The sequence below is a fragment of the Tursiops truncatus genome, chromosome 2 (assembly GCF_011762595.2).
Source record: "Tursiops truncatus isolate mTurTru1 chromosome 2, mTurTru1.mat.Y, whole genome shotgun sequence".
NCBI classification, from domain to species: Eukaryota; Metazoa; Chordata; class Mammalia; order Artiodactyla; family Delphinidae; genus Tursiops; species Tursiops truncatus.
In genome coordinates, this window is record NC_047035.1 from 12,539,959 (window position 1) to 12,565,379 (window position 25,421).

The window sequence follows — 25,421 nt, forward strand, 5'->3', positions numbered from 1 at the left end:
AAAAGTGAGTCAGTTATACACATATAGACATTCCTTTTTTTAAATTTTCTTTTCCATTATGGTTTATCACAGGATATTGAATATAGTTCCCAGTGCTATGCAGTAGGACCTTGTTGTTTATCCATCCTATATATACTAGTCTGCATCTGCTAACCCCACAGCCCTGGTCCTTCCCTCCTCCACCCGCCTTCCCTTTGGCAACCACAAGTCTGTCCTCTATGTCTGTGAGTCTGTTTCTGTTTTGTAGATAGGTTCATTAGTGCCATAGTTTAGATTTCACATATAAGTGATACCATATGGTATTTGTCTTTCTCTTTCTGGCTTCACTTAGTATGATAATCTCTAGTTGCATCCATGTTGCTGCAAATGGCATTATTTCATTCTTTTTTATGGCTGAGTAGTATTCCATTGTATACGTGTACCACATCTTCTTTACCCATTCATCTGTCGATGGGCATTTAGATTGTTTCCATGTTTTAGCTATTGTGAATAGTGCTGCTATGAACACAGGGGTGCATGTGTCTTTTTGAATTATAGTTTGGTCTGGGTATATGCCCGGGAGTGGGATTGCTGGGTCATATGCTAATTCTATTTTTAGTTTTCTGAGGAACATCCACGCTGTTCTGCATAGTGGCTGCACCAACTTACCTTGCCATCAACAGTGCAGGAGGGTTCCCTTTTCTCCGCACCCTCTCCAGCATTTGTTATTTGTAGACTTTTTAATGATGGCCATTCTGATCCCTGTGAATTGGTACCATATTGTAGTTTTGATTTGCATTTCTCTAGTAATTAGTGATGTTGAGCATCTTTTCATGTGCCTACTGGCCATCTGTATGTCTTCTTTGGAGAAATGTCTATTAAGGTCTCAGCCTGGAAGATTCTGTTCCTTTTGTTGTTCCAGTTTGTTGGGCAGGTGTATTCTGAAGTCTGAGCCCAGTTCCTCCATCTGGCACCTCTGTGAGATCTTGACGGGACTGGAAGGACGTTCTTCACTCACACTGCCTTAGCACACCTGCTGGGGACATGGGACACAGCTATCGGTATGACATCCTAAATGAATATCCCTGCCGTGCAGGCTGCTGTCCCAAGGCCGGGAGCTCACTTCTGCCTTCTGGAAGGGTGTCAAGGAAATGAGGTTGACTGCTTTGAGGACTTTCCTACGTGAGCAGTTGTTGTTTGAGATTGAGAGTGTAATTGAAGGCCACCCTGGGGATGTCTGAAGGAAGGAGTGACAGCTCAGAGCTGTGTGGGGCAGCAGAGCTGTGCTGCTCAACATGGAGGATGATTTTTTCCTGGGTAGGCACAGTGCTGGGCTTTGATCTGGTTTTGGAGATGTCAGTGAGCACTTTCCTTCAGTAGCCAGGGTGCTGGTCGCCTGGACGGTGGGGGGATGTTGTCCCAGCTGGGGAGAGATGAGCCATGGCTGCTGTGCTGGAATCCTCGAAGGGCCCAGGCAGCTGCCCAGGGCCACAGCCCCCTGGAGGGACCCTCTGCTTCCGTGAACCATACAGCTAGAGGGACTGCACTCGACACCAGCTCTCCCAGTGGCCTAGAAATTTAGGAGGACACACACACACACACACACACACACACAGTAGAACATGAAGAATTAATAAGTGAATGAGTACATGAATGATTGAATGAACCCAGCATTCTTTTCTCTTAAGGGATGTTTCCTAAACATCCCACAGAAAAGGAAAGGAGTAACAGGCATGGTTTGCGTCCAAGGATAATGACACTTACTCAGGTTGCCGTAACTTGTACTTTTCCACTGATGCAGAAAAGGCCCCTTTGCCAAAGAATGTCCTTGGAGTGTTCAACGTACTTTCCTTCTGTTATTTAAGTCAAATGTATTTAATGTAAGCAATTTAGCTGTGAGCTGGAATGTGTGATGAGTCTTTTAGCCTCGTGTGGAACCCACAGCATGAACTTCCCCAGTTTCAGCCCCACAGGTGTGCAAGCTGATGGGGGTTTTCTGTGGGGTGGTGGTTTTCAAAGTCCAGGCACTTGTCAGCAAGTTGGCTGGGAAAAGCTTGTCTGGGGGCTCAAAGGCCTTAAAGTTTGTTGCCCATGTGTTCATTCATTCATTCATTCATTCACCAAATAGTTATTAAACATTTACTATGGACCCAGGTTAAACCAGGTTTGTTTTTAATTTTTAATTTTTGTCTGTGTTGGGTCTTTGTTGCTGCGCGTGGGCTTTCTCTAGTTGTGGCGAGCGGGGACTACTCTTCGTTGCGGTGCGCAGGCTTCTCATTGCAGTGACTTCTCGTTGCAGAGCATGGGCTCTAGGCGCGTGGGCTTCAGTAGTTGCGGCTCACGGGCTCTAGAGCACAGGCTCAGTAGTTGTGGCTCGTGGGCTTAGTTGCTGCACGGCATGTGGGACCTTCCCAGACCAGGGCTTGAACTCGTGTCCCCAGCATTGGCAGGCGGATTCTTAACGACTGCGCCACCAGGGAAGCCCCAGGTATATTTTGAGGCTATAAAGATGGGACATACATCCACCAAAGACTCCAAACTTATTGAGTTCTCAAAATATATTTATGTTGACAATCCAGTGTCAGTTGATTGATTCAACCCATTCAATCAATCAATTCAAGGAGTTTTTTGAACGTACATCAACAGAAATGTGGTATAACTGAGTTAATTCTTTAACTCAGTAAAAGTGGTGGAGTTTTTTTTTTTTTTTAAACTTTAGAGATTTTGTTTCTGGATTTGAATAGTTTGCACGTGCGCAAACACATTTAGACCTCACGTGCCCTTCTGAGCCCAGTCTGGCCCCTCCTGAGCGTTTGGTTCCACTGTGCAGGACTTCGGGGGCACGTTGTGTGCACCCAGTTTACACAAGCACAGAGCCTTGGGAACTTGCTATCACCAAGTCTCTCTAACAGCTCTGTTGCCCCTTAAGTCTCCCTCACCCTGCGTTCCCCTTGAAGCAGGAAAAAGAGCACAAATTCCTAAGGCAATGTTGTTCCCAGGGTACAATTGCCATCTATCACTTCCCGCTGAAAAAATGTAAATATGTGCTGGCCAATTGTGGTGGTGTTTATTATCCCAGGCTTCGATATGGATTTGAGTAGGAGCGGCTGCTGGCCGGTTCCCCTGGGAGGCTTTGCTGGGTGGGCAGACCTGGGGCTGGAAGCGAGCCCCAGGGCAAAGGCAGGAGCTCTTGCAGCTGAGAACGGCGGCGGGTCTTTGCCACCGAGGCTGCTGTCGTCACGTGTCAGGGTGGAGCAGAGGCTGCTGCCGCCCTGGAAGCGGGTTCTTGGAGGTGGTCCATGTTTTGCGGGCTGGTCATTGAGGGTGCGATGGGAACGGACCAGCGTCATTGGTGTTGACCAGTGATGCCGATGGTGGTGGATTGTGGTGGTGTCGCTTGGAGCCTGGAGACCATCGCTTACCTGGCTGAATGTTTCACTGGACCAGCTGTGCTTGCTTCCTGAGTGCACACCTGTGCTACCCAAGGAGCTTACACTTTGGAATCCTAGGTGCCCCCCAGCCCCACCACAGTCTGCCATCTGTGATGTCAAGAGGCAGACAATTTTCCAGGTGGGGCAGGAAAAGGTAGCAAAAGCTCAGCCCTCTCTCCTCTGCTTGACCTGCCTGGGCCTCGCAGTGTGACTCTGTCACTCCTGCACAGGGGGGTTGGGAGGCAGGCAGGTGGGGAAGCCTGGACTTGGCTCTGGCCTTGGTGATTCAGCACCTTCAGCACCGTTTTCCCATCTGTAAGTGGGGGTCACCAGCTCACCGCATGGAGCGACTGTGAGAAAAAATGAGGAGTCGGGCGCACTGCGCAAGCTCAGTGAAGTGCAGTTTTAAAGTTATTTCCGATGGCACGATGGTCCGTTCTGGAGAGGCGGGGAGAAGGGGTAGATGAGCAAACCCTGCCTGTAGTGAGGAGGGGGCAAAAGGCAGGAGCCCTAAAGTGCAGGCAGGTGAGGGCAGGAGTGATGAGGAGAGGTGGGGCCTGGCCAGGCAGATCCAGGGCGCTGGGTGAATCCCTTCATAGCCAAAGGTCTAGGGGGTCTTGTCCTTTAGGTCAAAGTAAGAGCGTGGTGTCAGGAGGACCGCTTACAGGGTTGAGCACTCTTTCTAGAGTGCAGTGTGGGGAGAAAGGGAAGAAGGATTCGTTTCAGGTGAAACAGTTCTGAGTGCTGTGTACAACAGATGAGAAATGTGGCCATGAAATCAACTTGGTCTCTGTGCTCTGAGCTCCCAGTTAAGGAAACGGGACCGACTGGCTTGGACATAAGTACCTGCACACTGGCAGACAGATGGGGACGCAGCAGCTTGGAGAAACCCAATGTAAGCAGAGGGCAGCAAGAGATCAGCCCTCGGAGCTCTGGCGTGGAAGGAAGACTGGAGGGCTCTGGGAAGCTTCCTGAAGGAACAGGAGCTCTACGTTGAAAGATTTTGGGGCATGGATGTAATCAAGTGACTTGACTACAAGATCCCGCTGGCGAGGGACGTTCCTTTTTCTTCTGTTATGTTCTCAGTGGTGTTTATCATAGCTCTGTGCACACGGCAGGTACACAACAGACCGGTTTAATATGTGAATGGGTAAGCCTAATACAAAACGCGTTTCTAAACCAAGTAATGGTTGAACTTGCTTTCAGAGAATGATGGGCTAGGATGGCAGAAAAGTGCTTAAGGATGTGTGTTCTCTTTTTGGCCATTTCCCTTGTGGATTTCCAGGGAGCAGATTAGCTCTACCCCCTCCGAAAAGGTCAGGGTCTCCTAGTGGTACCTGTTAGGGAGGTGCTTCCGTCTCCTTGGATATCACCCAGGGACATTATCAACTGCCTCCCAGCCAGACAAGCAAGCAGCTGGCACCTCTAGTGGCTGCAGGGCTTTAAACATGTAAGTGACATTCTTTGGAATATGTCTGTGTTACAGATGTAGACGAGTGTGCAACGGATTCCCACCAGTGCAACCCTACCCAGATTTGCATCAACACAGAAGGAGGGTACACCTGCTCCTGCACTGACGGCTATTGGCTGCTCGAAGGCCAATGCTTAGGTAACAGCTCTATGGGCTACACAGAAACTCTTGAGAGTTAATGCTTGTGTCGGGTATAGTGAAATGTGGGCATGGCTGGTGGTCTAAGGGCAGCGGGCTTTTCTTTGGGGGTGGGGGAGGCAGAAGGCTGTTGAGCTTACGCGTAGTCCCACCCTTTAAAATCAGTTACCACCGTCACCGCATCACTGCATGTCGTCATCAGAGTTTTTGAACGTACTTTTTAAGGGTTCATGTTTGATTCTACCTAGACCTTCTTTCTGCCTTTAGGAAGTTGATAACCAAGGCAGGAAGTGATAGGGGTGAGGGTTGTTCTGTCCCAATTAGAAATCATACCAAGAGAAGGGAATTCTTGCTTAGTCACAGAAATGTCCCAAGTGTCAAATGTGGATCAGTGGAATCTGGTCTAATATCATCTCCTCCTAATACCCCATCACAGCCCCTACCCCATGCCCACCCCACTAGCTGTGGTCTTTTTTTAAGGAGTCAGTCAGCACCATTTGAGAATTTTGTCCCTTGCGGTTGGCATCGGCTATATGATCTCTCTGTTTATTTTTACTGGAGGGCTGTTTTCCTTTCTTCTCCTTTAGTTTTTGGTTTAGCCAAGTGAATGAATTCATAGCAATCTCTGGCTGTCACTTCAGTTTCTCTTTGTAGGGTGAGATTTCTTTGCTGTTTTCTTGGAAAAGCCCTACTAGTTTAAATCCTCTACAACACTCTTCTGTCTCCCGGAAGTCAGTCCTGGAGGAGCTGAGAAACAAATCCAAACAACATCATGGAAACAAACAAACAACAAGGTTCTTCTTTCCAGGTCTTTCTTGATTGAGACTGAGCTGAGGTCTCCTCTAGAGCCCTGTCCAGAGCATCCTGGGCTCTGACAAGCCAGCCTAGGCTTGACTCGGTTCCCCTTTCCAGGCACCAAAGAGCTGACTGCACATGGGCTTGTGTAGATATGATGATTGCTTTGCATTTTAACCAACCTCAGCTATTATGGAAAATTTGATGCCACTGATTTGCACATAAGCAGACCCGTGTGAGTTATTTGTATGGGAAGAGTCAGTATGTAGAATTTCAGAGCTGGAAGGGGTGTTAGATGTTATGTCATCCAACTTCTATAGAGTTGGAAACTGAGACTCAAAGAAGAGCAACGTGTTGGACAAAGTTAGAGTGAGTGGGTCTAAAATCTGTCTCCTGTTTCTCAGTCCAGTTTTTTCCACCACAAGAAGGTGCTAGAGAGAACCAGGTGACCAGGACATACAGGCCAGATTTCAGAGACCTTGGGGCCAGGAAACCTCTCCCCATCTGAGTGGGGGCAGTAATTGGGACATTCCTCTACCGGGGGGGGGGGGTTGTTCTCTTCCACAGAGCATGAAGTTTTGGGAGGGATGCTCCTGGAGGCCTGACGTGGTGCCGCATGCATGGCCTGCTTACACTTTACATCCAAAGTGAAGAGCTTTCCTCAGTATGGGCTAAACTCATGCCTTCTCTCAGCCAAACTCTTCTTTCTGTTTCAAAATGCAAATTCCATAGCCGTCCACCCCCCACTCTGTGCGACTTTGCAGGCATTGCTTTTGCAGAAAAATAAGGGGCTGGGAATCGCCTTTCTTCCAAGGTACCCCTAGGCAGAAGATGCCCTCTTTTCCCCCTGCTGCCTCCCTGGCTTGGGGACGTGCCCAACTGCACCCACGTAGGAGGTCAGGATCAGCAACTGCAGAGGTCAATGTGCTTTATAAGCAGGAGCTGCAGGGCACTTGGTGGGCAGTGGGGTGAGCCAGGTTAGAAGTAGCTGCAACTCAGAGATGAAACAGAATGACAAGGGCAGGGCATGGTTCCTGAGGAGGGCTGAACAATGAGTAAGGTGGAGATGGGGTCCTTTTTGGCAGTAGGTAGTAGAAACCAGGCACAGAGACAAGTTCTGAGCTGGCCTTCGGAGCCCTTGGTGGACCCTGGTTCCGAAGGAAGTGGTGTACCAGAGGGGGAACGTTTAGGGGGAGGTGAGGATGAAATAAGGACCAGTTACAGCTATAGTCAGGTGAGACTCGGTCCCCACCTGGAGGCTTCATTTGAAACACCCTATCCTGCAGGAGTGAATTCTCCAGCTGTCAGCCCATCAGCCCATCAGCTTGGGGTATTAAGAAGTGCTTTCCCAATGACGTCAGCCTCCCTGTTGACTGGTACATGTCAGCCTGGCTCTGCTAAAAGGAACCATTCACCCACATAGCTGCTTGCTCAGGAAAGGCCAATCATGGCTTGCAAGAAGTGTGTTTATCCAGAGTTTTATGTCCACTCTGCTACAAGGAGGAGATCCAAGGCCAACTCTGGCATCCTTGTGTTCCTGGATTCGTAGGTCTCAAGACCACAGCGCTACCCAGCTTGGCCTGGCCTACACTCACTCTTGTTCCTGACAGCTGGACATATTCATCATTAGTGGAGCTGGCAAAGAGCCTACAGGAGCCAGGCTATGGATACCCCTGACACTTTAAGCCAACTTGTCCCTTTCCAGGGCAATGACACGTTTAAGTAGGATCTTAGGGTGACTCTTGGTGTTGGATAAACCTTAGCGTTAAATCTTAGATTTGCTTAAAATCTTAGAGGCCATCTTGACCAATGTTCCACTCTAAGCAGAAATTTCTTCTACAACTTTCAATATAGGTTCAGGTGTTCATAGCACTGAGATGGGTCAGGGAGGATGGTAGAGAGATTGAGCCCAGAATCCAGAGGGTGTCACCATCCCTGACACTTCGTAGGTGCTGTTGTTGTGTTAGTTCCGCTGTGCTTCCCCTTGTGATGCTGATCCAGAAGAGACAGGCAGTAATGATGCTGGGGTGGCATCGGTGATTGAGAAGAAAACATATCTTACCTGGCTTGCAATTCTGTTTCCAGACATTGATGAATGTCGCTACGGCTACTGCCAGCAGCTGTGTGCGAATGTTCCTGGATCTTATTCCTGTACGTGCAACCCTGGTTTCACCCTCAACGAGGATGGGAGGTCTTGCCAAGGTATGTGATGTGAATGACAACTCGAACACAATGTGAAACCCTAGATGCTGTCTTCTTCAGAGTCTGACAGTTTATGTTGGTAGGAAACACTGTTGTTAAAGTGTATTTCCACTCATTGTCCCTGCCTGCCCATCCCATTGTTTACGGAAACCTGAGATCCTAACTGAGGTTATGTGAAACATGTCAGAGTGTCCTCTGAGTACTGCTGAAATTAGAACCACAGTTATCCACCAGCTGGGAGCTTATGATTTCATGGATTTGCTTCTCTCTGTGTATCTGCTATCCACAAGTAGCCTTGCCAGCTTTTTTGGCCAACCTGGAATGTTCTCACATGTCCTATAGCCTGAGTTCAATTCCTGAGGCCCAAAGAGAGATGAGGAAAGAGGGCTTCTGATTCTGGATGAATTGTGAAATATTCAGGTACACCCTATGCGGGGTTTTCACGGGCGACTTTGATGCCTCTCCGTCCAGTTTCCCCTCACCCGTGTTAGGAGGGCCTGTTATTTAGCAGAGTGTCTGGAGGTGGTGGTCACCTCCCCTACAACCCAGCATTCCCCGCAGTAACAGAATGAAAGAAACAAAGGCATTTTCTGACTTTCACATGATCGCTTCAAATACTGATAAGTAAGAAAAACAAGTTCCAGGCCTATTGCCTCCATCTGAAGGCTTCTTCTGCTCAGGAAGTGAGTGGGGGACTTAAGACCCAAGAATTAGTGCAAGTCCTGTCTGGCCTCAAGCTCCCCGCCCCCAGCCCGCTGCCCAGGCCTCCAGGCCCTGGCAGCTGCCCCATCCAGGGTGGAGGCAGCGCCGGAGACTCAGAATGAGGTCTTTGTTTGGAGCCTGTCACCAGGTTTTGCAGGATCCATTTCCTTGTCACACCATTCGAGGTCTGGCTGGCAGGCTCCTGGCCAGCTACTTGGAGGAGATTATGTCTCCATTAGTTTAATCGTATCGAAATCATTGGGTAAACAGGAAGGCATCAGCGTTAAAGAGCTGGATCCTGGATTCTTTCTCAGTCTCTCTTCCAAAGTTGGTTCTGCTGCTTGTTCCAAGAAGTCTCGACTGCGTTCCTCTCGCCGGGAGAACTCATTTTCTTTTGAGAGCAGAGCCTGGGCTGGGAGGTTGAGGGAGCTGATAGAGCGGGGAGCAGGCGCCTGGCTCCTTTGCTACTGTGATAAGCGGCTCAGAGCAGATGCAGGCTTCTCTGTGCCAGGGCTGGATGCTCGAGTTGCCAGCCCAGGTTGTCCCCCAGCGTCCACTAAGGAACAGCCACGCACAGAAGAGCCAAAAGGCCCATGTGTCCTTCAGGGACCGGCCTTTGACGAGGAACAGTGAACATACCTCTCAGTGCCAAGTCCAGCAGTGTGGTTAAGCAGCAGGCACGGCATCCAGGCCTGGACACTGGGCACTTGGCCACGGGGATATTGCATCAGCAGGGCCCGCGGCAACACAGGATGTTACATACTCTGGCGAGCTTTTGTACTCCTAACACATCAAGCAAGGAAGAGTGCTTTGCCCTCCCTCTTCAAAGCATTGTCACGTTTGTTCATTTCACTGAACTCCAACAATAACCTTATGAGGTAGGCAGGGCAGATGAGGAAATCGAGGATCAGAAACGTTAAGCAGCTTGGCCAGAGTCACACAGCTCTGAGATGAGTGTAGAACCAAGGATCCAGCTTTCCTGTCCAGCAGGTCAGAGTGGGATGCGGTCTTCTCCCAAAGGACTCCAAAGGGCATTTGGGCACGTGTGCAGGCCAGGGCTGGCAGGAGAGGGCAGCCAGGGCCCCAGGGGGCAGAAGCGCAAGCAGCTGAGAGCTGTGAGAGGGTGGGCCGTAAGCTCATTCACCTTGCATGGCCAGCATCCGGCCGGAAGCCGAGGACTGCAGCCCTTAATGCTCATTAGTGCTGTTCTGCCTGAACTCGCACTCGACAGCCTGGCACCACGACATTTTCCTGGCCTTCTGGGTGGACAGCCTCTAGACTCCCATTGGGCACCAGTGGAGACTGGTATCTCACTGGACCCTCCATGCATGGCCATCTGTTGTTTATTTCCCCTCTGAAAGTTTCAAAGATGCCAAGAAGCAGGAGCTGTGTGGGCATGGGATTGCCCTCTTCTGTAAGAAAAACTTCTCAAGCCACTTACCTTTTAGCTCTGAAAGCCCTCAAATCTCTGTTAAGAGTCTCCAGAGGTTAACCTGGACTTTGAAGGGGATAGAAATTCTCTCAGCTGGAACTTTGGTCATTGCCCTATGGAGCGTGGCAGCAGGACGGGGGAGCTCAGAATGGGTCAGCTGATGCCATTGTACACAGGGGCTCCCTCCTTCCCTCCCCCTTCTCCGAGCTGTGCGGAATGAATCTTGGGTATTGTGGAAAGACCCCTGACTTATGTCCCAGTTTCAACTGTGCCCTTGTTAGCTTGGGGACTTGGGCACATCTCTCAACCTCAAAACAGAGGTAAACATCTTTGTTGACGTATAATTGACGTAAAATGAACTGCACTATTAAAGGTACATGATTTCATGCACTTTGACTTATGTATACCCCCACGAAACTATCACCACCTCAAGATAATGAATATTCCATCACTCCTTAAAGTTTCCTTGTGCGCCTTTTTGGTCTTCTCCTTATTCTACTGAACTTGTAACATGGGGTGATGGTCCTGAAACAGGGCTGTAAGTACCCTGTGAGTGTGAGATCCTTTTGTAATAATCAGCGACATTATTTCTGTCTAACTGTCTTAGTCAGCTCAGGCTGCCATGACAAAATACCATAAACTGGGTGGCTGAAACAACAGAAATTTATTTTCTCACGGGGGGAGGCTGAAAGTCCAAGGTTAAGGTGCCAGCGTGGTTGGGTGCTTGTGAGGCTTCTCTTCCTGGCTTGTAGGTGGCCGCCTTCTCCCTATGTCTCACATGGTAGAAAGAACAAGAGCAAGCTCTCTGGTGCTTCTTTTTTATAAGGGCACTAATCCCATCATGAGGGCCCCACCCTATGAGTTCATTTAACCTAAATTACCTCCTAAAGGCCCCATCTCCAAATATCATCACATTTGGGGGTGAGGGTTTCAGCATATGAATTTTGGAGGGGACACAATTCAGTCCACAGCAATAATGAATAGAGTTATTAAATAAATTGTCATGATTATTTACCTCTTTACCTGAAACTTCAAAGTCAATGGAGGTGAGGGAAGAGCTAATTGGAGATGAATTCAATTGGTGATGGGAAAGAGCAGATGTTGCCTAGAAATTCCCGTTGGTGAGCCTTGGAGAGTGGACTTCCTAGGAGGTGTATACGTGTACATGTGTATACATGTATATGATATGTATACATGCCATTTCCACCCTTCCCAGCTTGCAACCCCAGAAGAGACGTATGAATGGAGGCCCTGGTTCTTCAGTGAACACTTTGGGGTCTGAGCTCTCCATCTGATTGGTCCTAGATGGAGATCCTTGGTGCCTGTGGATCTGGTCTCCTAGTGGTAGTAATTTTGTTGCTGGTGCATTTTACTGCCTGGTTAGTACAAATGTTCTGTTGGGGGAATGGTCAGTGATGTGCTTTGGTTTTCCACAGACGTGAACGAGTGTGCAACTGAGAACCCCTGCGTGCAAACCTGCGTCAACACCTATGGCTCTTTCATCTGCCGCTGCGACCCGGGATATGAACTTGAGGATGATGGAGTTCATTGCAGTGGTAATGGGCTTGGCGTTAGAGATTTCCACCTGTACTAGGGGCACAGGGGCAGGGGCTTTCTTCACAGGTGTTTCCTCTCATTTCCCAGACACATCTCCAGTTTGGGACATTTTCCAGTGCAGTGGGTCACAACCACACAAAACAGAGATGAGTCACTTCCCGAAAGGTGGAGTGCAGTCCCATGTCCTTGTCATTTGACCCTTAGTGCAAAAATCAGTGGAGCTACTTTTTAGGGTCTGACATGACGTTGAAGAGCAAAAGGAGTTGCCTAATATTGCATGTTGGGTTGAGTTATCTGTCCTCACCCAGCACTGAGTCAAGTCTTGGGGATAGAGCAGATAGTACTAATAGAATCATAGCAGAAATAAGAGCAAGTCTCACAGGGTAGGGTTGGGAGGGGGAGTGTTGAATGAATGAGACTGTGTATGTAAACTATTAAAATCTCTACAATCAGTGCCTAGCTCCAGGCCTGGCACACTGCGAGCATGCAATAACTTGTTTGCAAATCAACTAATGAATGGTTGGATGTTGAATGAGTAAAATCTTAATTTGTTGTGAAAACATAGATGGCTCAGTTGACCTCTCGCAAATTCCTTCCAAGCCCAAGAAGCTATGACTCTGCCCAAGCTAGCGTATGGACACTATTATAACTTTCTTAGAAATGTGTAAACTCTTGTAAGCTCCTTGAGAATAGAGACAGCATCTTACTCATACTTGTCCCTGTAGCATCCTGCACAGAGCCATATACAGCTCATCTTTTGCTTAATGTTTCCTTCTTTTCTTTCTTGCCCTATTTTTTTGTAAATGTTGAATTAAACTCTATTCCATCCACTTTTAGCATCATCAGCAATTGTAAACGAGCACAGTACAAATTAATGATGCTTCCCTGTATTTTTCACAATGAGTGGGCCATACCCGAGGGTGTGAAAATCTTTTTGTCCTCCAGAGTGGAAAGTTTCCTAATCCTGGGTTTCATGAATGGGGCTTGTGTAATAGCTTCACTTAGGACTGGAGTGTTCTAGGGACAGAATTCTCTGAAACAAATGAACACTTCTCCCCAGGGCCAGGAAAGCCAGAGCTGCAAGTAGGCAGTTACAGAGAGCCTTAGATCAATTAAATGTCAGTCCCAGAAACAGCCATAAAATACCCTCAGTCATGAAAAGCTACTTTCTTCCTAGATTTCACCGCCCGCCCCCTTCCTCCTGCCATGGCACTCCTTTGGGGAATCTGGGCCAAGGAACTAAAAGGTGGAAAGTTTAGCATTATGCGATGGGAATATTTGTTTTTGGAGAATTGTCTGCCCATCCACAGATGGTTATTGGGCGCCTGCGCAGGAGGTATGGGAGAGCGACTGTGGAGTCAGACGGAGCCAAGTTCAAAGTCTGGTTCTCCTGTTTAGTACTTTCCCTGGCCAAGTCACTTCCTGAGCCTCAGTTTCCCCATTTGTTACAAAACAAACCAACAAACAAACACCTTCACAGGGTGCTCATAAAGATTAAATGAGCTGTAGTAACTAAGTGTCATTATGTGTTAACTTACTTTCTCTAAGTGTAGGTGTAAGGGACTTTACGCTTTTCAAGAAGCCATCCGTGGTGGTTTGGCAAAGATTTTCAGTTGACTCACTTTAACCAAAATGGCCATCTTCTGCACGTTCACCACGATGCCCACTTTCTTGTCCACTGCGGGCTTTAGGGCTGGCCCAAGAGTAGGCAGGGATGTTTTCAGGGAGTTTGCTGTCTGTCCCCTCCTACTTACTGCCTTTCTGTGCTGCTTGTTTCGCCCCCAGGAACTATTACCTTCACTGTGTTATCCCAGCTGGTGGGGCCCCTCCGTGCAGCCCCAGACCCTTCCTAGCCGTGTCCCTTAGAGATTTGCTAAGTGAGCTGACCCTGGAAACCATGGTGGGTTCTCATGTGATTGCGTGAAAATGGCCTCATGTGGGCTCTCTGCCAGAACCAGCCTTGTATTTCAGCTTTTGTATTTCAAGTGGAGGATGGAGCCACAGCCCTTAGTAAAGTCTGGGGATTTTGACCGAGATAAACTGAGCGGGTCTGTTAGGTGGAGGTGGGTGCTACCCTCTCCACCTGCACCGGGGCTAGCCCCGCTCAGGGGATTTCCCAACCCTAGGACTCCCCAGATCCACCAGTTTCAAGTCCTGAGCATGACTTACATTTAGGGAGACATTATGGCACTGTGCTGACGAGTGTAGGATCTGGAGGGCCGCTGGCTGGGTTCAAATCCCAGCTTTCCTGCTTACTCAGTATCAGGAAATTTGGTTAAGTTACCTAAGTTCTGTGAGCCTCCATTTTCTCTCTGTAAGGTGTGGTTAGTAATTGCACCTCCTTCTAGGGCCGAGGTGAGGATTAAATAAAATGAGGCATGTAAGCATCTAAGCCAGGGCTTGGTACACAGCGAGCTCTCAGGAAATGACAGCTTTTACCACTGCTTCTACTAAAGGTATGAATGGAATCTACAAGTTTAAGGGAAATAAGCAGGACACTCTGTTATGTTGTCTGGGGCCAAGACCAGACTCTCTGAAGCTCCCGGGGAGCTGGAGGCGGGCAGGACAGAGCAGATCTGACTCACTGAGTGTGAGTTTGTTTTTTTTTTAACATCTTTATTGGGGTATAATTACTTTACAATGTTGTGTTAGTTTCTGCTTTATAACAAAGTGAATCAGCTATACATATATCCCCATATCTCTTCCCTCTTGCGTCTCCCTCCCACCCTCCCTATCATTTAAATTTTCAAATCAGCCTCCCAATTCTGCTGGCTCATAACCTGTCGCCCAAAGGCCCCTGGGAGAAAAGGGAAGGAGTTTTTCCCTCTCGAATGTGAGAGACGTCAGGCATGTAACACCTGGAATTATCAGATGGTGGAGAAGGAGCCTCACGTGCGCTGACACCCTCTCTGGGTGATTCCAGAGAGCAATCCGAGGACACATCACATGGGGAAAACAGAGAAAGCAAGTTTTCGGGAAACAACAAATGAAAGAAAAACATGTTTTCTTTGGCGTACTTATCGCATGAGGCTCAAATGGGAGCTCTGTTGCCAAACGCTGTGTGTGATGAAGAGTTGGCTTTTCTGGAACGCCTGCTTCTGCATCAGCGGCCACAGTGTAAAAGTTCTATGGCTCCCCCTTCACGTCCCCACCTCTGCGGCTGGAGAGTTGGCCTAGCGCCAGGTCCCACGTCCCAGGGATCACCTGAGGCAGGAGGGCCACCCCATGCCACTGCAGTTTTCTCTTTCAAGGAGGTTTTTGGGCACAATGAAGTTGTTTTTGTTTGTTTGGGGTTTTTTTTTGGTTTTTTTTTAATGTAATTTTTTCTTTTTTTTAAACCCCACATTTGTTTATTTATTTATTTTTGCCTGTGTTCAGTCTTGGTTTCTGTGCGAGGGCTTTCGATAGTTGTGGCAAGTGGGGGCCACTCTTCATCGCGGTGCATGGTCCTCTCACTACCCCGGCCTCTCTTGTTGCGGAGCACAGGCTCCAGACACGCAGGCTCAGCAGTTGTGGCACACGGGCCTAGTTGTTCCACGGCATGTGGGATCTTCCCAGACCAGGGCTTGAACCCGTGTCCCCTGCATTGGCAGGCAGATTCTCAACCACTGCGCCACCAGGGAAGCCCTGTTTGCTTTTTCTAAAAGACTTTTTTGATGTGGACCATTTCTAAAGTCTTTATTGAATTTGTTACAATATTGCTTCTGTTTTATGTTTTGGTTTTTTGGCCGGGAGGCATGTGGGATCTTAGCTCCCCGACCAGGGATCAAACCCTTACCCCCTGCATTGGAAGGCGAAGTCTTAACCACTGGACCACCAGGGAAGTCCCTGGAGTTTTAATATAATTCACACCCCCTGGCCTTCTGGAGATGTCCCTTTTAGTTGCGATTTTAGGAATAATATTGTTTCTCAACTTGCAGGAGATTAGAGGGGAGTTAGCCCTGGTAAAGTTGCCCTTTCAGAAGACTGGGGCCAGTGAATGTTTTTACGTCTGGGGGAAGAGCTCTGCACCCAGAAAACTCCAGCAGGCAAACAAATCTCCCCTCCAGAGGTGGAGGGTGGATTCACCTGTACAGCAAAAATGAGCCAGTGATGAGTAGATGACGTAGCTGAGCCAGAGGCAAAGGGTGTTAGAAGCTTGATGGAGACAGATTTCAGCTCCATGTAGGAGAGAATTTTCTAACAATTAGAGCTGTCCAGATATCAATGGGCAGCCTTGATAGGTAGTGAGCTCCCCGTCACCAGAAGTGTTCAAGAAGTGAGTTAGCAACTTCTTGGCAGTAAAGCTATCCTATGTGTCAGGAGAGTGTGGAAGCTGGAATAAATAAAGCTGAAATAGCACTAAGCTCTCATCCCTGGGTAGTCTGTGATTATAAATAGCAGGTGTAACTTGTCTCTCCCAGATATGGACGAGTGCAGCTTCTCTGAGTTCCTCTGCCAACATGAGTGTGTGAACCAGCCTGGCACTTACTTCTGCTCCTGCCCAGCTGGGTACATTCTGCTGGATGACAACCGAAGCTGCCAGGGTAAGGCTGTTCAGAGGGACCTGGCTGTTCAGAGGGGAGGTGTGAGGTGGGGCTGGCTCGGGGGGGTCACCTGGATGTCTTCACCTGGGGAAGGTGGCAGAGGTGAGGGTGTGAGTGGGTGCTGGTGACTCCCAGAGTGGCAGGCTCTGGGCAGGATGCCAGGGCTGGTGCCTTCCTGCCCTGCAATCCATCCTTTGGCCTCAGAAAGGACAAGGCCACTCTCGCTTCTGGAATGAACTCTGGAGATAGAGGTGGCTGGTCGTGCCTTCCCAGGCAGATATCTGCGGCCCCTCTGGGGACTGCTCCGGACCCGACCAGGACATCTTATGGCCTGGCCCTGGTCCATGAGTAGGTTTTCTCATGGCCCCTGCAGGGAAGCCTGGTCAGCTTTTCTCTACTGACTTCCTAGAGAATGGACGCTGGGGATACCTCTCACCTCTAACTGCTGTGTCCCTCCAAGGGTCAGGACCCCAGTCTGTGAAAGGAGTGGGTCTCCTCCAGATTGGCTGTTTGAGATGATTTCCCTCCCATGCTCCACTCACTGGGGCAAGTGGAGAAGGCTGGTAGCTGAGCAACAGACTCATTTTCAGCTCCTTGAACCTGCCTAACCCAAACACTAAGCAAGAATTCTCCACACAACAGTGCCGGGCAGTAGAAATATATTGTGAGCTACAAATGTGAGCCACATATGTAATTTAAAATGTCCCAGTCACATGTCCTCGTCACATTAAAGCAGTAAAAAGAAACAGGCAAGATTAATTTTAAGAACATATTTTATTTATGCAATATATCCAAAATATTACCATTCCACTATGTACTCAATATAAAAATTATTGATAAGGTATTTTACATTCTTTGGTTTTACTAAGTCGTCGAAATCTGGTATATAGTTTCCATTCAACAGCACATCTCGGTTTGGACTGGCCACATTTCAAGGGCTCAGTGACCACGTGTGGCCAGTGGCTGCCTATTGGCTAGCATAGCTCTATAGAAAGACCCAGGCAGCCCCCCTCGCCATTCCCACCCATCTGGCCTGTGACCATCCTCCTGTCTACCGTGCATTTCAGACATCAATGAGTGTGAGCACAGAAACCACACGTGCATCCTGCAGCAGACTTGCTACAATTTGCAAGGGGGCTTCAAGTGCATTGACCCCATCCGCTGCGAGGAGCCTTATCTGCGGATCAGCGATAAGTAAGTCATGGCTTCCCCTGGGAAATGGGAACATGGTGAGGGGCCTGGTTCAGAAGGCTGCCAGTGTGGTGTAAAGGAGAGTGTACCTCCAGGACATTGGGAGACCTGGCCTACTGCCTACTACACAACACACACACACACACACACACACACACACACACACACACACACACACACACACACTGTTCTCTACCAGTCCCCCACTCATGCCAGAGCTATATGAAGATTTTCTAGAAAGCTAACCAAAAGGAGAGGCAGGGTTCATGAACCTCCTTTTCTCTCTAGTGACTTTGTTCTGGACACACAGAGTCTTCTAGAGCTGGACTTCTCAAAGGTCACGTGCATAGGAACCACCCAGGATCTTGTTAGCAGGCAGATTCTCATTCTGTGGGCCTGGGGTGATGCGAGACTCAGCCTTGCAGGCAAGCCCCCAGATGAAACGAGTGCTTCCAGTCTCCCTGGACCTTGCTGGGAGTAGTGAGGGGTTAGAGAGGTCAATAGAGAGTTCTCAATAACCGAGGGTACCTAGCTTGCTCTAATCAAGTTTTTGATGTCACAATAGTGATTTTTTAAATTTATTTATTTATTTTTGGTTGAGTTGGGTTTTTGTTGCTGCGCATGGGCTTTCTCTAGTGGCAGTGTGCGGGCTTCTCATTGTGGTGGCTTCTCTTGTTGCAGAACACAGGCTCTAGGCATGCGGGCTTCAGTAGTTGCAGCACACAAGCTCAGTAGCTGTGGCACGTGGGCTCAGTAGTTGTGGCTCGCAGGCTCTAGAACGCAGGCTCAGTAGTTGTGGCACAGGGGCTTAGTTACTCTGCGGTCTGTGGGATCTTCCTGGACCAGGGATCAAACCTGCATTGGCAGGCGGATTCTTAACCACTGCACCACCAGGGAGGTCCCACAATAGTGATTTTACAAAGTCACCAGATGGCAAATATTAGAGTTGAGGAGAGAACTAAATTGAAGACAACCTCTGCAAGGTGAATGCCCTAGGACAGTGTTTTTCTGCCCCTGGTGTATTAGGAATTCCTTTTCCTTCTCTTTAGCTCCTATTTAACCATCTGAGTTCCTCCTCAGCCCATGTGCATGCGTGTGCACACACACACACACACACTCACATGCACACATGCAGGGATGTCTTTTTTGCCCTTCTCTCTTCCAGTCAAATGCCCTGAGCATCGCCCAGCCCTCCCACTGGAGATAAAGGGATGAATGGACATGCCTATCATTCATTCCCTCTAGGGATGCAGTTTCTAAGAGAAATCCACAGCTGTGCTTCCTGCTCTGATCAAAAGCTGGACAGAAGAGGACAAAGCAGGGACAGGCTGGTCCCTTAGAGACGTCTTCACTTGTTGCTAAGAGCTGTGCTTCTAAGTAGCCTTTAGAATAGGGTTCTTTGATTTCTGGTTCCAGGGCACTTTGCAGCAGAGCAGAGCTTCAGGCTGCCCTCAGCTCCCATCCTGGTTCTCCCTGGGTTTCTCCAGGCCACTGTTGTCTGTGGTGGGGACCTGACCTGCAGCTTGCAGCACTGAGCTGGTGTTACTGGCGAGGTCCCCAACTAGCCACTGAGAACGCTGGGAGACTCCCTGTCTCCAGGCCCCATTCCAGTTTCACTCCAGCCACCCGCATCCAGCTCATTTCCTCGTTCAGGTGTCCTGCACTCCCGCCAACCTGAACAGGACCAGCTCTCACCTTCACCCATGCCGCAGAGTGTCCAGCCTTCTGGCTTCCATGCCCACATTTTCTGTCATATGCAAGGCATTCCTGCCATTGCCACACAGACAGATTTGCCCCATCTTTCAGATCTGAGCTCCAGTGTCACCCCTCCCAGCTGTCTGTGATCCTCTTCAGCTAGGAGCCATCTCTCCCTCCTTCAAGCTTCTTTTAGGAAACAATTCTTTTCTGTGTGACACGTGACATTTTAATGCGACCATTTTGGCACCCGTGACATTTTGACTTGGATATTTTGATGGAGCCTTAAAAAACAAAACTTTAAAAATTCTTTCTAGACATTCACTTATGAAAGGTTAGTTGAGCTCCTGTTCTGTGCCACATCTGCTCCCAGGTGCTGTGGTGTTTGCTCTTATGCTAGTGGAGGAGAAGACAGTAAACAAATGGTCATATAATGAATCCATGATCATAGATGATAACAGGGGCTGTGAACAGGAAGAACAGAAATTTACAAAATGAAAGAGTAGGCTGGACCTGGTCTAGCCTGGATAATCCGAAAGCCCCTCTGAGGAAATGACCCTTGGGCTGGAATGGAAAGGGGAGTCGATGTTAACAGAGGGTGGATGAGCAAAGGGAACAGTGTGTGCAAAGACTATGAGACAAGAGTGACCTTGATGTCTTCAGGGACCGGAAGAAACGGCAGCCTCATGAACGACATGGACAGTGACCCAAGAGGAGGGTAGAGAAACTGACAGAGACCAGACCCCACGAGGTTTTAGAGGCTGAAATGGGTGTTTCGTTTTTGTCCAAGTTGCGATGGGTGCCACCGTAGAACCTTGAAGCAGGATAGAGACGTAATCTGACTTACGTTCCACAAGGGGCACTCTGCCTGTGGCGTAACAGATTGGAGTGGGAGTACCTTCTAGTCCATCACAGGAGGCTGTCACAGAGGTCCAGGTGAGACAGTGAGTGAGACAGTGCACTGACAGTGGAGATGGAGTGGTTGGATTTGGACTACATTTTAGAAGTAGAACTGATAGGTTTCGAAGATAGATTGGAAGTTAGGGAAAGTGACAGAAGCACAGCAAGGCTTACTCCCGGTTTTGGCCACCAAGGCATAGATCAACAGATGTTCTTATCTTGTTCTGCACTCTGACCCCCTAGGGGGAGTCTCAGGGATGAGGTGAGAGACAGGGGTGCTTAGGGATAAATCAAGGGGTGTCTATAACAGGCATACCTTGGTAATGACTCAACTTCATACTATGATAATGCTATTACTAGTGTTACAAATTAGATGCTTTGTATTAGAAGTATTTGTGTCTGTGATTTATTTCACCTGTTAGAGAGTGAATTTAAGATCAGGATCTTATTTATTGTTGCAATAATGTCCTAACATCTTAAAGTCATGTCCTAATGTTGTATCTTATACACAGTGAGTTCTGAGTGCTTGTTTAGAGAAAGAAAATATTGAATTATATTCCACACAGACTGGGGTAAGTGCAATAGAAAATGTAGAGTGACCACTCAAGACGTGTCAGTCTAATGTACTTTCTCACTTTTAAAATTTCTCAATGAGTATGGATGGCTGGGGAAGTGAAAGGCTATGCAGTCCATTTTTCTGACTAAATATGTGACAAATGTGAAGTGCATTAGAGGATGTCCCCAGTGTTCTGAAAACCAGACATCTCAGGTTTATGCTCTAGTAGCAAGAATAGCTGACTGGCCAGAACAGGCCATTCTCTAGGAAACAGAGAGCTCACCTACATGCTGGAGAGCTTTTAGACCGGAGCCGGGAGTAGAGAGCCTCTACAGTTACAGCATTTGGATGGTGAAAATGGGGTGGCCTCCTTTTCAGTGTTTTAAGCGAGGAAGTAGGCACATCCAGCATCTGGAAAGGATTTCCTGAGTTCTCACATGATTTCCCTTTCCGACAGCCGCTGTATGTGTCCCGCTGAGAATCCTGGCTGCAGAGACCAGCCCTTCACCATCTTGTACCGGGATATGGACGTGGTGTCTGGACGCTCTGTTCCTGCTGACATCTTCCAAATGCAAGCAACGACCCGCTACCCTGGGGCTTATTACATTTTCCAGATCAAGTCTGGGAATGAGGGCAGAGAATTCTATATGCGGGTAAGAAGGGGTGCTGAGTGATGGTCACCATCTTCAACAAGGTGTTCTGTTGTCTAGCCTGGAACATGCTTCTAGAAATAGGCCAGAGTGCAGCCAGGAGGGGCAGGTGTAAAGGCAGGAGAGGGAAGCGGATGTGAGTCAGACTCCAATGTCCTGGCTCCTCTCACTTTCTGTGTGGTCTTGCGAAAGTTGCTTCTCCTCTGTGAGCCTCAGAACCCTCACCTGCAGTGAGAAATCAGGCCAAGATGCAGTTGTAGGTCTCTTTCCTCCTGCAATTCTTCTTTTTTCTTTTTTTTAACCATTAAAAAAAAAATTGTAGTATAGTTAATTTACAATGTCGTGTTAGTTTCAGGTGTACAGCAAAGTGATTCAGTTATATTTATATAGATATATCTGTATCTGTATCTATCTACATATGTATATTCTTCTTCAGATTCCTCCTGCAATCCTGTGGGAGGGGAATTCACATATCCATTTTTTCCATCCACTCATTTGACAAATACTCATCAAGTACCTACTATGGCCTTCTAGGAACTAGAAGGACTTCTAGTGAACAAAACAGTCCTGAATCCCTGCCCTCGTGGCACATCCATGGCAGTGAACTTAAAGGCATTCCTCACAGAAGTGGGCTGTAACCTGCGCTGTCCAACACAGTGGCCGCGTGGCTTTTTAAATTTAAACTAATGAAAATGAAGTAAAGTTAAAAATTAGGTTCTTCTGTTGCACTATCCACATCTCAAGGGCTCAGTAGCCACATGTGGCTGCTGTACTAACTCAGATATAGAATAATTCTGTCATCATAGAAAGTTCGGTGGGGCAGCACCAGCTTATCCATATCGGGAAAAAAATTTAGAGCACACACCCTAAAATAGATTTGCTTCTTTGTAAATTACATACACCCAATACTGTACCATTTCTATTATTGAGCTTCATCTCCTGCAACCTCTGGGGTGATCACTTGTCTTTACAGCCCCCTGGCTTAGAGCGATGTTTTTCACATTTCAGTGTGAATTTGGGTACTTGTTGAAAAAAGGAATTCCAGAGCGTCCTCTCTAGAGAATCTATTTCAGAAGATGGGGGCTAAGGCCTAGTGCATCCGTTTCCAGTGGCTGCTGTAACAGATTGCCATTAACGTGGTGGCTTAAGACAACAGAAATTTATTCTGGAAGCCAAAAGTCTGAAGTCATTTTCACTGCCCTGAAATCAAGATGTCAGCAGGGCCATGCTCCCTCTGGAGGCTCCAGGGGAGAATCCGTTCCTTCTCTCTTCCAGTTTCTGGTGACTGCCAGCATTTCTTGGCTCATGACCACATCACTCCAATCTCTGCATCCCTTGTCACATTGTGACAGAGCCTCCTCCTCTTCCGTGTGTATCAAATCTCCCTCTGTCTCTTAGAATTGACAGTGACTGGGTTGAGGGCCTATCCAGGTAATCCAGGATAATCTCCCCATGACCAGATCCTTAACTTCATCATGTCTGCAAAGATCCCTTTTCCTTATAACATTTACAGGTTCCAGGGATTAAGACCTGATACTTTGGGGGGCCATGATTCAGCCTAGGAATCTGCATTACTAATGAATACAGTATGTGGTCTTCCAGGGTCCCTGTGGGGCGCTAGACTCAGAAGTTTACACACTTTCATGGGATACAGCCCACTGGCCTGTGAGGGAACCACATATCTGAGATCTTTCCCTGCCCTCTCCCCAGCCCCGGGGCAGAATCTTCCAGTCCTTGCCTCTGGTGCTGGGACTGTCGGAAAACAGAGAGGTCTCAGAAGCAGGATTAAAACAGATTAGAAAAGGCCCCAGGAGCTGGTATCGTGCCTGTTTCCTCACTAATACGTTTTTGGCAAGACCCTAACAGGGCTGGGTCATGTGTGATAACATACCTGCGGACCCAGCCTCTGTAGATCAGTGTAGTGAGGTCAAGGGCTTTGGAAGAAGATGGAATGAGCTGAGGATAGAGGAACTTCTCAAGATGAAAAAGATGAGCTGCGCCTCTGTCAGTCCTTTCTCCAAACCCATAAGCCATAGCCACCCAGCACAGCCCACCTGCCTGAGCCTCTGGGGGCTTTCCACCCCCCGACGCACCCACCCCCACCCCCCCGAGCATAAGCCTAGCCCACCTAGGATTCTCTAATCTGGCCTCTGTCATTTGTACAGACACAGTGGATCCCAATCACAGGGCACAGAGATGCCCCTCTTGGGGATTTAAAATACCATCACCCACATTACCTGCTTCCGGTTACCCTTCCACCCACCCCCCCACCCCCCAGCAGAATAGAGGATCTGCAGGAAGTGGCCCTGTCTTGGCAAGATTTCACTCCCAGGTCACCACCTCCTAAAATTCCCTAGACCCAAATGTTCCCTGTGAGGCTGACTTGTAAGAGCCACACCACAATGGTGTGGGGGGGGGGGCGGGCGGGGGAAGAGTGGGAAGAAGATTGTCTTCTTCTACAGGTGGAGTGAACACGTGGGAGGGCCCCTTCCTGGCAGCTTCCTCTAGTGCCTGGATTGTCACAGCGACTAGGGGACCCTTGAAACTCACAAAACTTTGAGCTGTATGTGGTTTGCTCTCTCTCTGAGAACATTGAGAAGGGCCCTAATTCTTTAGTATTTATTCAGATGAGGTTGTCAGGACACGAAGGGGGTGAGGGAACATAGACCTGCCCTGGGAATGGCTGAAGGAACTTAGGGATGGGGAGGTGGATCCTGGCTGGAAAGATCTCGAAGGCTGCCCCTGGGAAGAGAAAACAGGCTCGGTGCAGGGGCCCTGTGACGCCACAGGGCATGGGGCCAGGAAGACAGAAATCTGTTGGAGGAAGCAGGGCTTTCCCTTTCCAAGCTGTGCAAAGCTGCAGTGCCCTCCTCAGGAGGCCCCACGGAGTCATTCCAATGTCGGCTCTGGAGACAGGCTGACCTGCCTCGTTTGCGTTCTATAACTTACCAACCGTATGACCTTGGGCAGGTTACCTAACTTCTCTGAGCCTCAGTTTCCTCATCTGTAAAGAGGGGATAATGACAGTATCTACTTTAGGATTGGATGAGATCATCTACTTAGCACAGTGCCTGGAGAACAGAACGGCTGTTTTTATCAAACCAGCTGCTTTACGTGGAAACTTCAACTACCCAGTCTCTCCTTCAGTGTAAAGTTCCACCCCGCACCCCCTCCCCCTTCCCCCCCCCACACCCACCAGCTTGGCCTCTGTACTGCCTTCCTCTTCCCCTCCCCACACCGACGGTGCTGCCCTGGCTCCTCCTCCAGGGTTTTGGGGATGCAGATGGTGGAAGGGGCGTGGTTAGGAGGGATGGGGCCATTGTAGGCAGGCCTTCTTCCTCTCTCTGGGGCACAGCCCAAATGCTCTTGCTTTAATGGGATGCTTTGTGGGTTCTTTGGAGATTTCCCTGAGGACTTTGCACTGACCATTCCCAGATGTGGGCGAGGGCCTCTAGTTGGCTGCTTGTCACCGCAAACCTCTCTCAGAAAGTGTGTGTGTGTGTGTGTGTGTGTGTGTGTGTGTGTGTGTGTGTGTGTGTTGCCTCACGCTGGCGGGCAGACCTTACACGGGGCCTTCAGGACACCAACAGCCGCTCCCCTGCAGCCCCGTCTCCTCCCCGTGGTGCAAGGCAGCTCTGGGGCTCTCTTCCCTAGACTTCTCCGGGGAAATCTGATGCTGCTCTCTGCATCCTTTAATGTCAAGGGACCCGCAGTGAAAGCCCCTCTTGCTTGATTTTGGGGCTGGTAAGTGTGTTTAATACACTTCTATCGTATAACAACAGCAACAGGAACTACACCGACAGCGCTGGCAGCAAATCCTGTACGGGGCCGGACATACTCCAAGGACTTTTCATGTCTCACTCCTTTCATCTTCACCACAATCCTGTACTCTGGGGCCTGCTTGACCTTCCCGACTTTACAGATGAGAGCACTGAGGCACAGGGAGGCGAAGTAACTTGTGGAGATCTCACAGCTAGGAAGCCCCAGAGCAGGATTCGAACTCGGGCAGTCTACCACCAGTATCTGTACATACGCTCCCATTTCTCTTTAGGATGCAGGGTATCTTCACCTACTTTCCTAGCTTTGGGGTCTCAGCCGAGATTGAGGTAACAAGAAAAGTCTACCTTAACATCTGATCACAATAGAAAGTGTCCAATAAGCATTAGTTACGATTGTATCGATAGCATCGTTTCTGC

At 48.7% G+C, this 25,421-nt stretch overlaps 1 protein-coding gene across 4 annotated transcripts in view; it reads left to right on the forward strand.

The window, feature by feature from the left end:
- Positions 1 to 25,421, forward strand: part of FBLN5 (fibulin 5) — an 82,939-nt gene that overhangs the window by 52,987 nt on the left and 4,531 nt on the right. For all 4 annotated transcript variants that reach the window (XM_073800114.1, XM_033850709.2, XM_073800113.1 and 1 more), the window contains 6 exons: positions 4,897 to 5,019; positions 7,900 to 8,016; positions 11,587 to 11,706; positions 16,111 to 16,233; positions 17,301 to 17,427; positions 21,033 to 21,228. In XM_073800114.1, coding sequence (XP_073656215.1) covers positions 4,897 to 5,019; positions 7,900 to 8,016; positions 11,587 to 11,706; positions 16,111 to 16,233; positions 17,301 to 17,427; positions 21,033 to 21,228 — 806 coding nt within the window. The remainder of the gene's footprint in view (positions 1 to 4,896; positions 5,020 to 7,899; positions 8,017 to 11,586; positions 11,707 to 16,110; positions 16,234 to 17,300; positions 17,428 to 21,032; positions 21,229 to 25,421) is intronic.